At 60.7% G+C, this 14,021-nt stretch overlaps 1 protein-coding gene across 1 annotated transcript in view; it reads right to left on the bottom strand.

Annotated features, from left to right (window-relative positions):
- The window catches only part of NDC1 (NDC1 transmembrane nucleoporin), a 31,825-nt gene extending 18,586 nt beyond the window's left edge, over positions 1-13,239 (bottom strand). The window contains exons 1-8 of the mRNA XM_044003065.1: positions 12,763-13,239; positions 10,544-10,664; positions 8,632-8,733; positions 7,515-7,689; positions 5,502-5,640; positions 4,153-4,261; positions 2,182-2,233; positions 209-341 (exon numbers count right to left, since the gene is read on the bottom strand). Coding sequence (XP_043859000.1) covers positions 209-341; positions 2,182-2,233; positions 4,153-4,261; positions 5,502-5,640; positions 7,515-7,689; positions 8,632-8,733; positions 10,544-10,664; positions 12,763-13,239 — 1,308 coding nt within the window. The remainder of the gene's footprint in view (positions 1-208; positions 342-2,181; positions 2,234-4,152; positions 4,262-5,501; positions 5,641-7,514; positions 7,690-8,631; positions 8,734-10,543; positions 10,665-12,762) is intronic.
- Positions 13,240-14,021: the final 782 nt, after the last annotated feature.

Here is a 14,021-nt window from a genome sequence, read left to right as displayed (position 1 = left end):
GAGGGAGCCAGGACGCCCGAGCTCTCGACACGTCCCCAACGGGGCCCGAGGCATACGGGGCTGTGAGGGTGACAAGCGGCCCTGTGCTCAACACAAGCCTTCGGCAAGTGAGTCACTACTATCCCTGTGATGTCCAGGGCTCTGGGCAGCTAGGACTCAGCAACAAAAACCTGCCTGCAGGAGACCAACCAGTGGGCCCAACACTGACCTCCGTGGCATAGATCTTGAAGAGCACCCACGTGATGTACCAGGGCACCAGAACAAAGACCCCACAGAGCCACACGTGGTAGAGGAGGGAGAGGTCCAAGAGTCCACTCAGGCTGTCCAGGGGGGGCTGCTTCCTGTGAAAGATGAGGCTCTGATGAGCGCCTGCCGGCAGTGGCGAGAATAACCAGAGCCTGGTGCTCGGCCCGATGGGGCGGGGAGCACGTCTGCGCCAGCCCCGACTTGTGCTTCGAGGGCTCCAGCCAGAGGGGGTCACTCGGGGTGGGGCTTCCAAGGTGCTCCTGGTGGACACGGACCTGCCACACATCCAGGGATGCCCAGGGTGCCCAGGCTCTTTCTGACCAAGCCTCCAGGTGTGAACCCAGAAGGGAGCGCACACCAAGCCCAGGAGTCTCCCTAATGTCCCATTTGATCTCCCCGATATACTCAGTGGCCCAACACAGGCTCCCATTCTCAAGGGAATCCATGAGGCTTCTTTCTCAGGTTTGTGGGCATCTTTCCACTTATTCTAAACATTCTAGTGGGCTCGAGTCGCTCAGACAAAGAAGGGAAATCACACACACTTCGCGGCACCTTGGCCACATTCTCCTGAGTGGCCAGGGCGAGATGTACAGACCTAAGGGCGGGGTGGGGAGGGGCAGGCCCTTCCCAGACACAGTCTCACACACACCAGCAGAATGCCTGCTCAATCCCTAAGGAAATGCCCTGAAAACAGTGATTCTCCACATCCAGAAAAAAGAACTGTGGAATCCGAATGCAGATCGAACCACACTGTTTCTATTTTTGTTTTTGTTTTTACTTTTTTTGAGGATTTTCCCTTTTGTTCTGATTCTTCTTTTACAACACGACTAATGCAGAAATAGGTCTGATGTGATTGTATGTATATAACCTCTACCAGATTGCTTTCTGTCTTGGGGAGTGGGGAGGGAAGGGAGGGAGGAAGAAAAATTTGAAACTAAAAATCTTATGAAAACAAACATTGAAAACTATTTTTACATGTAACTGGAAAATAATAAAATACTTTTGTGATTTAAAAACCAAAACAGTGATTCACTGGGAAGCAACAGCTGTGTCAACGGCCTTTGTGGAAAGGGATATCAAGGAAAGTTTTTAAAAGAACAAAAATAAGTGAGATTGGACCTGGCGGATCACTGGATTCCCTTGTACTGCCTTTCAACTGACTATCCCCCAAACACCTGAGCACTTACTACGCGCCAGGCACTGTACCAAGCACGCTAGCTGGGACGCAGAGACATTCACCAATCTCCCCCAGGCCCCTCTCCCCCCCCAGGCCTGGACGACCAGCAGCAGTGAGATCAAAGCAGAGATTCCTGGCTCTGGAAAAGAGACAAGTGTCCATATGGCACCTATTGTGCGTCAGGCCCTGCACTAAGGGCTATGCAGGCGTGACTTCACTTGATCCTCATGGAAACCAGAGGAGAAGGTGCCGTCACGATCCCCACTTTACAGATAAGGAAACCGAGGCAGACAAAGACAGCTCATAAGTGTCTACGGCCAGGAAATGAGGGAGCGGGTCAATGTGACCTGAGGCCCTTCCAGCCCCTCAGGTGGTCAGGTGCCCCCTCTGGCACGTGGCCTCCGGGGGTTTCCCACCTCCACACCTTTGCTTAGATGCTTCCTCTTCCAGGAACTGCTTTCTCTTTCCACCTGCTAAATTTCTCCACATCCTTGAAAGCCCCACCCCAGAGCCCCCGCTGGGCTAGGCAGGCTCAGAGAACTCGCCAGTTATCTCCTCCCCAACCCCTCTCACACTGCGCTGCCATGATCTGGTTACATGATGCTTCTCCTGACCAGATGCCAACTCCCAGAAAGTCCAGAACTCTGTTATCAAGTATTCCCAGCCCTGCCCTGCACATGGCACAGGAAAAGGGGAGACAGGAAGGGAAGAGGAGGAAAAGGAGAGGGGAGGGGAGGGGGAAGGGGAGAGCCACTCACTCATCTTTCTGGAGGTCCATCGCAGTGCTGATCCACGCTTTGGGGATATAACCTGGGGGGGGAAACACCCCAAACCGTTAAGTCTGGGCAGCCCAACTGAGCCAAAGCCACCAGGCCGGGGAATGCTCAGGCCAGACTGGCCACAGTTGAAGAGGGAAGGACTTTGGAAAGACCAGACCCTATTAGAAACAGAGCCCAGGGGAGCCTCTGCAGTACCCCAGGGCTGGGGGAGGGGACAAGGGACACCAGGAGAAGCTGGTCCGAAAGGAAGACGGTGTTTGCTGAGCCCCACCCTCTGGGGGGAGGCTCTCTGCAACACCCCGGCATTGCCAAGCTCACCCCTCTGCCTGCAAGCGCATGATGCCTGGCCTGGCCAGCAGTGGCATGAGCGGAGGTGGCTCAAGGCACAGGCAGCCTCCCCCCACTCCTCACGCCGCCAGAGATGTGGGGGATTCCAGCCATGAAGAGAGACCTGGGACCATGACAAGGAACCCCAGCAGGAAGGAGCCAGCAGAGAGAGCAGCACTGACATGGGCTGACCTCTGGTTGACCAGGTCCTGGCATAAAGAAAGCGCTTAATAAATGCTGCTTGATTGACTGGCTCACGTCCTGGTTCTCTAACTTGTAAAAGGGAAATACAGAACAGCTGTCCCCCCAGATCTGCCCGGCACACCCTGAAACGTTGTACGGCGCCCGTGACGTGTTCATAAGTCACAGCAGATGAGGTCTCTACTGGTCAGAAAATAGAGCAAATATGCCGTGCTCCCATCTCCCACAATACCCCTGCCTCAGCCGCCGGCTCTCCTGGCTGGAGAAGTGATAATGAGGGAGTACAGGGAGGAGTCCGGGGGCAGCTCCTGCTCAGGGAAGGCCCCACTTCTTCTAGTGTACAAGAGTCACAACTGGCATTTACCCAGGCCCTCGCCTGACGCCACCAGGGAGAGTGCCCAGAAGCAAGGGGCAGCGAGTGGCCCGGGGCCAGAGCCCACATGCCCCTCACCTACTGGGTGAGTGACAAAGACATGACCCAGGAGACGGCATCACCAGCCGTGCCACACCCTCCTCCACCCAAGGCCCCGGCTTTTAAAGCACCATCAGATCTCAGCGCCCAGTGGCAGGTCATCCTTTTCCCTGGCTGGGCGGCATTCCCAGGCAGGACACACAGAGAGGCTGAGCTCATGCTGGCTGCCCGGGCTCTCCTGGCATAGAGAAGCCCTGGCATCTCCGGGGGGTCCTACAGAAATCCTGGGTCATGGCAGAGAAATCCTGACTGCCAACTATACTGACGGCACCCTGCTCTCAGGGGCCACTGCTTTCTCCAGATTTCGGCTTTGATTAATGGCAGGGATAACAAGAGGGGAGGACAAGCAGATGGGCCGGGCCTGTGTCTGAATGTCTGTGAGACCAGGGCAGGGAAGAGGGAGGGACACAGGGAGCGAGGACTGGCCTGGATTGGGGGGGGACAGGCTGAGAGCAGAGCTGGGGAGAAGGCAAAGGGAGACCCAGGAAGCAAGCCAAAAGGGGAGGGGCCCAAGCCTGGTCTGGGGGCTCACCGCTAATAGGGCCCCCAGAGGCCCCTCCCAACCCACTTTACACCTGAAGTGCCCAAGGACCGGGCGAGCGCAGGGCCCTGCCCAAAGGCGGCCAGGCCTGGATGACAAGTCAGGAATCTGAGCCCAAGAGCCCCAGACCCCACTGCCCCCTGCTTCTGGCTGAGCTGCGGCCCTGACCTCCTCCCAGCCAGCTCAGCCAGGGCCACACCCAGCCCGTCACCCCAGTGAGCACCACAGCAGCCCCAGGCGGGGAGGAGACATCTCCGCTGACAGCCCTGCCACTCCGGGATGCTCACCCCCAAAGCCCCTGAGGCTCAGCAGAGGTCCTGCCGCAGTAGCTGGATCTCCCAGGCCCCCCAGGAACGGGGACCTCGTGCAGAGGAGGGAGCCCACCTTCTGGGAAGCGCCAGATCCTTACCCAGAAAATAGTAGAGGCCGCAGAAGTTCCTGACCAGGTACAGGGATTCCACGGCGCTGTGCCGGAGGAGCAGGGGCAGGGCTCTCCGGAACCGCAAGAACTTGTATTGCTGGAGAGAAGGAAGAAAAGCAGGGGTGAGGGGCGTGCCCCACCCCGCAGGCCCCAGCTGGGCTCTCTGAGCCTTCTCTAGACTGGACGTCCAGACGGCATCCACCCCAGGGGAAAGTGTCTGCCAAGCCCCGGGCACAGGGGAGTGATGGCGTCGGTCACTGGCCCCACCTCAGGCAGGAGCTGTTGACAGGCAAGCCCAGGGCTGGACTCCCTGCCCCCCAGGGGAATATGCTGAGGAAGCACACAGTAAGCGCTCAATAAATGCTTTGCTGACTGGCTAGACAGAAGAGCCAAGAGCACAGAATAGCCACCAGACATCGAAAGGGCTCCTCCCTGCCAGAAGGAGGAAAGAGAGGAGCTATCTGAGGTCTCAGAGGGCCTGGGGCTCCAGGGGCCAGAGACAGGAGCTTCCTGGGGAGGCTCTTCAGAAACGCCTGACGATTAAGTCTACTACTCTTAAGGTGTTTAAATGGACTTTGGGACCCTGGGCAACACTGCCCGTGGCGCCTTCTGGGAGCCGCGGCCCCACCTCGGCGGCATCCCTGAGGCCACGGGCCTCCGAAACACAAGGTCACGGGCGCAAGACTCCGGGTGGCCACGGGGGGGTCACAGGTCGGGATGAGCTCCGCCCACCTGGGCCTCGGCTGCAGGGGGGCCCCACCACCACCACCCTGGCCTCTGTCCGCCCTATCCCTAACAGGCCGTAGCTTATTGTTCACGAGTGTCTGCAGCCTGTCCCCCATTAGACTGCGCACTCCTGGAGGGCAGGCTCTGTCCTCTGCCTCCCCAGTGCTAGGCCCAGCACATAGTAGGTGCTTAACGCTTATTAAATATTTGCAGATTCAGCGCCAACACCCTGTGCCTTAATGAAGAATTCAGTGACAAGATCCAATCAGCCAGGCAGAAGTGGGAAGGGACTGGACCATGGGACCTAATTTAGGGCAGGCAGGTTTTGAGCCCTACACCACCCCAGACACTGGGAGGCAGATGCCCCCATCACGTGGCCACCATGGCTTATGGCCACCAACAGGGCATCTGCACAGGTGCTGCGAGGTGGCCCCCCTGCCCTGCAGGCAGGGAAGCCCCAGGGTGAGGGGGTGGGACAAGTAGGCTGGCCATCCCGGGAGGGAGACGGACAGTCAGAGCGACCTCTGCTTCTGGGCCACGGCCCCACACCACCAGGGGCCAGAACAGCAGCTCAAGCTCTGCCCGCTCATGTTCCGGCCGTGGCTTCTCACCTGTATGATGGGGAAGGGCAGGTAGTTCATGTTGTTCACAAAATAGAGGAGGCTGTAGCTGTAGCCCATGAAGGCTCCGGCCAACAGGAGGAAGAGGTGATGTTCATTCAGGCAGGCCCGGGCAGCCTGGCCGTCCAAGCTGAAAGGAAGCAGGCAGAAGAGGGAGGGCAGAGTGAGGGAGGGCCAAGAGGCAGCCTCGCCTGGCACCGGGAGCTCTGGCAAGGGCCGGACACCTAGAAAGGCAGAGGGTGCCCTGGGAGTGTCCCCCAGGCCAGGCCTGGGGCACTCACAGGCGGGCATCCCGAGGGACGCCCAGAACGGCCAGGGGCGATCCCGGGAGAGCCTTTGTGCCATCAGCCCTGCCTCAAGTGAGAGGGCAGGAAGCCAAGCACAGAACCCGCTGGCCCTGGGGGAGGGCGGGACCAGCCATGCATGCTCGTGGGATCCCCTCCCCCCCCTCCCCCTTGACCTGGTGCTTCAGGGCCCTGAATGTCAGTTAAAACAAGCTGTTTTTTTATCTCTGCATGTAACGAGAAAATAATACTTTTATGAGAAAAAACATATTTTTAGGAAAAAAAATCATAGACCCCATGAAAAGAAACCCTAACAGGTTCTAAACGGTTTATCCATAACCACACATCTGGTAAATGGCAGAGCCCAGACCCGAATCCATGTCTTCTGTCTCCATGTCACCTACTCTTCCCATGGTATCACCTGGCCTCTCTAATATTTATTTTTTATTAAAATTGTATTGATGGATGCAGCTAGGTGGCACAGTGGATAAAGCACTGGCCCTGGATTCTGTGAAGGATGCTTGGTGAGGCAATTGGGGTTAAGTGACTTGCTCAGGGTCACACAGCTAGTGTCAAGTGTCTGAGGCTGGATTTGAACTCAGGTCCTCCTGAATCTAGGACCGGTGCTCTATCCAATGCGCCAGCCAGCTGCCCCAATATAAGCCCATAGCAGACGGAGACAAAGGACAGCCAAGTGGCCAGGGAGCCTCTAGCCCAGATGCAGCGCCCTTATTTCAGCTGCCTGGCACAGGGGACACAACCCCCGCTGCTGCCTCGAACCCATGCCCACCACTAACCCTGCAGCTGGGCTCCAAGGGGGCCGTGGTCCCCAGGACTTCCCAGGCCCAGCTGGAGCTAAGCTTTCTCCTCGCCAAAGATGCACACGCATGGCCTCCGAGTCTGCTGGGACCCGCCAGGGCCATTCCCCTTGAGCTAGCAAAGCCTCCAAGAAACCAGTCCCCTCCGTGCCACAAGGAAACATGCACAGAGGAAGGCCAGAGTGGAAGAAGGGGATCCCACAACTAGGATGAGGCAGAAGGGGATCGGCAAATCACAGGCTGTGAAGGTCAGCCAGTCACCGCATCATTTGAGAGGGGAAACAGGCCCAGAAGGAAAGCGTAGGCAGAGGGCCCTTTCTACCCCCTCAGCCTCAGTTTTCTCATTTGCAAAATGGGGATAAACCTACATTCACGACTGCTCTCCCGGGGCTAGCGAGAGGCTCAGATGAGGTACCTGAGGGGAGGAGGCACAAGAGCCAGCAGCCCTGTGGCCACACACCGAGGCCCTTTTCGGCCAATGGCCAGGAAGGGGGTCCCCAGGGAGGCCCTGGTCTCTCTCACTCGTTACAAAAATCGGGCCAAACACGTCAGAGGGGGAGGACGATGGCAGCACATGCCCTCGGGAACGCTGTACTTAGTCCCCGGGGCTTCCTCACCCTTTCTATGGTAATAGGGCACCCACCAACCAAAGCTATGTATTTAACCCCTCGTGGGAGAAATTCTACTCTCCTTGTAGGTATTTTATAGGACCGACTGTGGACAGAGCCAGAGGCACGTGACCCAGAGAAGGGAGGGACAGGCAAGGTCAGTGGCAGGGCCTGGATCTGACCCCAGCCTCGGGCTCCACGCCCCCACATGCTTCTCCCCTCCCGTGCCTGGTCATTCAGAGCCCACCCAGGCTGCCCACCCCAGGAGGCCTGAGGCGCTTTCTCCATCGTCACCTGTCCGAGTCGGTGCAGGGCACCGCCAGAACGTGGTACCGGTCCTTGGTCATCACGGCCGCACACCAGGTCATCAACATGCCCATGGCCGAGTGCACCAGGGAGTGCATCACCTGCTGGGGGTGGACAATCTTGCCGATGAGGGCCAGGCGGGAGCAGGGGATGGACGGCACCACTGCGGAGAGAGCACAGCAGGAGGGCCGTGGGGGGAGCGCCCAGGCCGAGGGAAAGGCTCTGCATGACCGCAGTAAGAGCAAGGGAGGGGAGGGGCTCCCGGCTTAATGTGAATCAGGCTGAAGGCGCCCACTGTTACCAAGGCCGAGTGGCACCATCTACACTTACACATCCCTCACCCAGAGCAGGAAACCCGCCTGGGACGCCTAGGTTTAAGGGGAGCCTCTGCACAGGGGTCAGCTTGGGCTCCCCAAGCCACCTCGGTGCACGACCCGCGGGCCTGGAGGAGCCAGAAGGAGGGAGAAGCAGGCGCCTACATGCCAGTGAGCGCCGGGGAGAGGGGCCCGTCTGCCGCTGACTCCCCTCAGGCTCAAAGACCAAGCAGCCGGGGACCCCTGGCCTAGCGTGGGGGGTGAGGAAGGCTAAATCGCACTGGCCAGGAGGAGAGCGCGGAGGGACCTCAGTCAGGGAGGACTCTGGGGAGGGTCCAGCCGAGCAGGCCAACAGCGACACAGGAGGGAGGGGGGAGAGGAGCCCAGGACTCGGACGCTGGCACTGACCCATCTATGAGGATGGGGACTGGGCTGGGTGACGGGCATTTTAGGCAGGGAACAGAAACAGTCAAGGCCTAAGAGGTCTCTGGGCATTAAGGTCAGACCGAAGAGGGCGACAGAAGCCCCCAAACCCTTCCCAAAGCAACTCCCCGGGCCCCAAGTGAGGACTGACAGGGAGCCCAGCACCCTGGCTCAGGAGAGCCCAGGGAGTATCTGGGCCAGACTCCGCCCCCAAGGGAGAACCCCTTCTCGGAGACCCCCAACCTGACCCCACCGAGCGCTGCTGACTGCAGGGTTCCCTTGGGAGGCCCAAAGTCACTGCAGCAAACTGAGCCTGCGGCTCCGGACCGCCCGGCATCCGCGGCACGTGCCACATCCACCACACTCACCCGTGTAGAATTCGACATTGAAAACGCTGATGACGACGACCACCCCGGAGAGCAGCAGGAGGTAGAAGATGACGCAGGAGCCACAGAGGTCGTGCAGAGCGTCTAAGACGGAGAAAAGAGCAGCCGTGACTTTGGGTCTCTGTCCTCGCCGGGCCCTCGCCCACAAGGCACGGTGGGGACAGCAGCAGCAGCCACCGTGAGGGCGTGGCAGGGGCCCGTGTGGCCAACAAAGGGGCAGAAGGCCGCCTGCCATCCCTCATCTGAGAGGAACTTTGGTGAAGACAGCAAGGAAGCCGGGCAAAGCCGCAGGCTGAGAGGAGGAAGGAGCGAGTGCCCAGCCGGGGGCGGCCAGAGAAAACGTCCAGAGCTAGGAATTGGTGTCACATGTGAGGAAGCAGCCAAAAGGCCGCGTGGCGGCCCCACGGATGGAGTGCCGGGCCTGGAGTTGGGAAGGTCCAAGCCCCAATCCTGCCTCAGATACCGTGTAGCTGTGTGACTCTGGGCAAGTCCCTGCCTGCCTCAGTTTCCTCTTCTGTAAAACTGAGATCGCAGCAGCCCCCGCCTCCCAGAGCCGTGAGGATCAGGGCTGCCGTTACCGACATCGCTGGACCCCAGAGAACACGGAGGGGAGAAGTCAGGCAGGGCAGAGGCCTTTCTGGGCCGGGGGGAGCCTTGTGGCCGGCAGCCCCCAAGCAGGGGGAGCTGACAAGGTTCTGCCCTGGGCGGGGGTGACATCAAAGGGGACCCCGCCCCAGAACAGACACACAGAGTGCCCGTCCTCCTGCGTCCTCCTCAAAAACACAACCGGGACGGGCAAGGCCGCCCACACCTCCGCTGCCAGTCCCCAGAACTAAAGCCTGAAGAACGACCAACACCCTGCGCGAGCCAGTAAGCGACGCTCTATTTCCTCACCAAGAGCCGGGATCTAAAGTCACCCTGGCCTTAGTTTTCCTGCTGGAACACAGGACAGAGTCATTCAAATCTGCTGCAAAAGCCAAGCCTCGGGACAGGCCACCGACCACAGTCAAGATGCCTCACATCCCTGCCCAGAGCCTTTGAGCTAGGTGGGGGAGGCCAGCTGGGGTCCTGAGAAGAGGCTGCAGAGGGCAGGCCCCTCCTCCCCAGGCGTGGGCACAGGCCGAGAGAGCTCCTGGGCACCTTTGGCCCGTGACCAGCCCCAGAGGCCACAGGACACAGAAGGGACCACCCCCCCCCCATGGACTGTTCATGGCTCTTCCTCAGGCCGAGGCCAACGCTGGCCAAACCAGGGCCACTTTCCTGGGTGGTGGAGCCTGCCACCAAAAGTCCCCCACCCCCGGGGTGGTCTCCCCCCATTCTTGCCATGGCCATGTATTCAGAAGCAAGGCCGGGGCCTCAGACGACATTTGGGGAGGCTTCAGGGGTCCTGGGTCCCCAGCGTACCTGCCCAGCATGCCCCTAAGAGGCAAGGCTGGCTCGTGTCTGGGTGTCCCTGTGCCTGGCAGTGCCTGACACGTCACAGGGGCCTAAACTAAATGACCACAGAGGAAGGAGGCTGCTGGCCAGAGGCAACCCCACTGACCCTCTGCGTGGCCCAAGAAGTGACCCGGCCACAGTGGCCCAGCTGCCCCCCACCCTACCCCTTGCAGCGACCTTGAGGACGTCCTCATCCGAATGTCAGTGAGATGGGATCGCCAAAGCCCCCGCCCACACGGGCGTCCTTCCTTCCCCGGGGGTCACCTCCCAGGCCCACCAAAGGACAGAAGGAGGGAGAGGACAGCACAGGGGGCACCAAGCACACCTCGCCAGGACCCACTTGTGCAGGTTCTGGGTTCTCTATATTTAGCGTGAAAGGAGGGGAAGCAAGGGCTCCGATTTCCCTAAAACCGGCCCTGGCCCCAAGCCGCGGCTGCATCCCCGTGAAGCTGCCCACCTGAGATCCACTGGACGGGGTGCAGGACGTTGAGGCTGCTCAAGACGATGAAGGCCGTGGTACAGACGGGCAGAAGCAGGACAGAGCAGAGCACGCTGGTGACTATTCTCCAGCCGAGAACCTAGGACAGAAAGCGCAAGGCCCGCGTTGGCAATGAGCGGGAGGGTCCGAGGGGGCCGGGGCCTCTCCCTTCTTCAGTCAGCGCGGCCCGAGCTTGACAGTCAGACAGCGACGGCTAATGACAGGACATGCGGTCACGGACCCTGCCGGGCTGGCTCCCAAGCAAGCCCAGGTGCTGGGCGCCAGGGGCCGTGAACACGAAACAAACACCGGCCAATGGACCGTAGAGCACGGGCCGGGGCAGCGGCCGCCCTCGCACCTGCTCCTTCAGGGGGAAGCTCACCGTCATCCTGAAATGACTACGTGCGTTCCCTCACCAACGGCCGAATGCCACCTGTGCCAGCTTAGCACATGGCATCTACAGGGGCACGACAAGCACAATCAGCAGCAGCACCAGGGCCTTCCGCCCAGGAAAACCAAGAGAGGTCTGGCCCCAGCGGCCAAAGGCCCAGGGCCGGGGCCGGGGGCTGCCCAGAGGGGCGATGCTCTCCCTCCCCACCCCCCCCCCCCACCAGCCCTGCTTTCTACACACCTGCCAAGAGTGAGGGCGGGCACCCAGAGGGGCAGAGAAAAGACCCCTCCCCAGGGCCATGCATCCAGGGGCCCCATGTACTGAGTGACCCCCTCCCCACTGATGGGACCATCCCCTCCCTCTCTCTATGCTGCCCCCACAGGATGCACCCCAACCCTCCCTCCTGAGAGCAGGGCAGACGCCCGAGGCGTGAAGAGAGGTGGGTGCCCTTCCCTGTCTCAGGAGCGTCAGCGGACCCTTGTGTGGACACAGCTCCGGGCAGCCCCTGGCACTAGGCCCTGGCGGGAGCCCGAATCAGAAGCCAGAGGGGACCCCGTGTACCAGGAGACCAGGCTCCGGGCTTGCAGGGGGGCCGCAGGAGGGGGCAGAGCTGGGCCCAAGGCCCTGGCAGAGGTGCCCAGTGTGGCACCAGCATCTGGCAGTGAGAGGAAAGGGCAGGCCCTGCCTGTGCCCACAGGGGCAGGGGTGCATCAGCCTGGTTGTGCAACCCCGGGCAGTGGGGGGCATGAACGTGCCCGTGTGGGACGGCATGAAGCCATCAAGCACGTTTGCAGGGGGGGCACGAGGCCCCAGGGATGCTCTGCGGAGTCTCAGACCCGCCTCCCCCAGCGCCAGCCCAGGCTGGGGAGCCATGGGGGGAAGGGAGGGGCCAGGGCCATGTCCACAGGTAGCGCTGGCCACCCTTACTGCCCAGACAGGCCAAGGCGAATCAGGGAGACTGCGCAAGGGAGCCTGGCGAGCGGCAGCACCCCAGGCACTTAGGTGGGTGAGGGGCCAGCTCAGCCTGGCAAAGGAAGGCAGCTTAGCGGGTGAGCCCCTCGAGGGCAGGGCCTGCCTTGGGCCTCTTTTTCTATGCCCAGTGCTCAGCACAGTGCAGGGCACACAGGAGGCACTTAATAATTGTGCGGGATGAACGAGCAGGCTATGTTGAGTTGGGGAAGGGGGCAGGTCCTGAGGGTCTGGGGCTCAGAGAGGAGGCCAGAATAGAGACCCAGGGGTCCCCAGAGGCCGGGAGGGACAGACAAAAAGGCAGGTGGGAGCCCTACATTGGGAACCCAAGGGCCTGGGTTCGAATTCTGATCACGCCCTGCCCCGGGCACCTCGGCTGGACCTGACGCCTCCCAGATCCCTTCAACTTCTAGGGAAGGAGGCCAAGCAGACAAGGGTCTGACCCCCAGCTCTGCTGAGCAAACCGGCCAGTGAGCTTTCCGGGGCTCAGGCTCTCCCTCTGTTAAATGGGGGGGGGGGGTTCTGGATGACCACCAGAGTCCCTGCCACCTTGAGCCAAAAGGAGGAGAGAGCCAGAGGCCTGGAGGGGGCAAAGGGCAGGATGAACAACAGCAAGGAGCGGCCCGGGCCGGCCCAGAGAGAGGTCAGGGCTGGAGGCTGGAGTGGGGGAGGGGAGAGGGGGGACACACGGACGGACTTTCCCAAAGCTTACGAAAGCACCCCCTCACCACGCCCCCAAGGGGGTAGACTGAGGCGGGGGGGGGGGCACACGGCCGGGCCCCCACCCCACCGCCGACTCTCACCCCGCGCCCCACGTGCCCGCGCCCCCGCGGCTCACCCGCCAGAGCAGGTCTCGCTCCGCGCTGGCCGGGGAGCGGGCGCTCCCGGGGCCCGGGGCCGAAGGCGGCGGAGGTGGCGGGGGCGGCGGGGCGCTGGCGGCGGCCGAAGCCGAGGCCGTGGCCATGGTGCCGGCAGAAGCAGCAGCAGCAGCCGCAGTCCGCCGCTTGCCCGCCCGCCACAGCCGTTCAAAGGAGGCCGGGCCGCGCGAGGACCCCGACGTGGACGGAGCTGCCCGCGGCGCCGCCTGATTGGAGAAGTCGCGGGAGCGGAAGGCGGGGCCAAAGGCAGCATGCCGGGAGCTGTAGTCTGCGCCGCGCCGCGATGCATGATGGGACTTGGAGTCCCTAGCCGTCAGAGGAGCAAGAGGGAGAGGCAGGGAGGGAGAGAATAGTCGGAACGCCGTCGACTTGCATAAGCGCTCGATGCACGCAGCACTTGGAGCTTTCCGGAGGGGACGCGATGCACTAGCTGCCATGCTGAAAAGCGAGGTGCGCGAAGAGGGGAGAAGGAGAGAAGAGAGTCGACACGCCTCCATCCAGCTTGTCCGCGCAATGCACTCCGGGACTTGGAGTTTCCCTGAGGGGGGACGCAATGCACGCCGGGACTTGGAGTTCCCAGTCTCGCTGAGGCGTGAGGGAGAGGTGCCTGGGGAGAAAAGGGAAGTTGCGGGCGCCGGCCCGGCCTACACATGCAATGCACGCCGGGACTTGGAGTTTCCCTGAGCTGCAAGCGCAAATGACTAGGCTTTAAAGCATCTACAAACACCCACCCGCATATCTCTCTTCTTTCTCTCTCTCCCCTCTCTCTCTCCCTCTTCCTCTCTTTCCCCCCCTCTTCCCCTCTCTCCCCGCTCCTCTTCCTTTTCTTCTCCTCTCTTCTCCTCTCCTTTTTTTCTGTCTCCCCCACACACATCTCTCCATCTTACTCCCCCTACCACATATACATTAAAAACACTTGACTAAAAACACCTGCTGAATCTTGAGTCTGAGGTCCTGGATTCAAATTTCTGTTCATCCTCAACTCCTGCGGGACCTCAAAGAAGTTAACAGAATTCTTTGGGCCTCCGTTTCCACATATGTAAGATGCTTAAGGACATCAGCCAGACAACAAGCATTGATTAAACACCTGTTGTATGCAAAGTACAGCACCAAGTGCTGGGAATCTACAAAGAGGCAACCGCCTCCTGGCCCTGAATCCTGCCAAGCCTTTCATTCTCTGTGCACAATATCAATGATAATAAGAACTCATGCTTAGATG

This window comes from Dromiciops gliroides, chromosome 4 (assembly GCF_019393635.1).
Source record: "Dromiciops gliroides isolate mDroGli1 chromosome 4, mDroGli1.pri, whole genome shotgun sequence".
Taxonomy (NCBI): Eukaryota; Metazoa; Chordata; class Mammalia; order Microbiotheria; family Microbiotheriidae; genus Dromiciops; species Dromiciops gliroides.
Note: the sequence above shows the minus strand (reverse complement) of the source record. Positions and strands in the feature narration are given on the sequence as shown.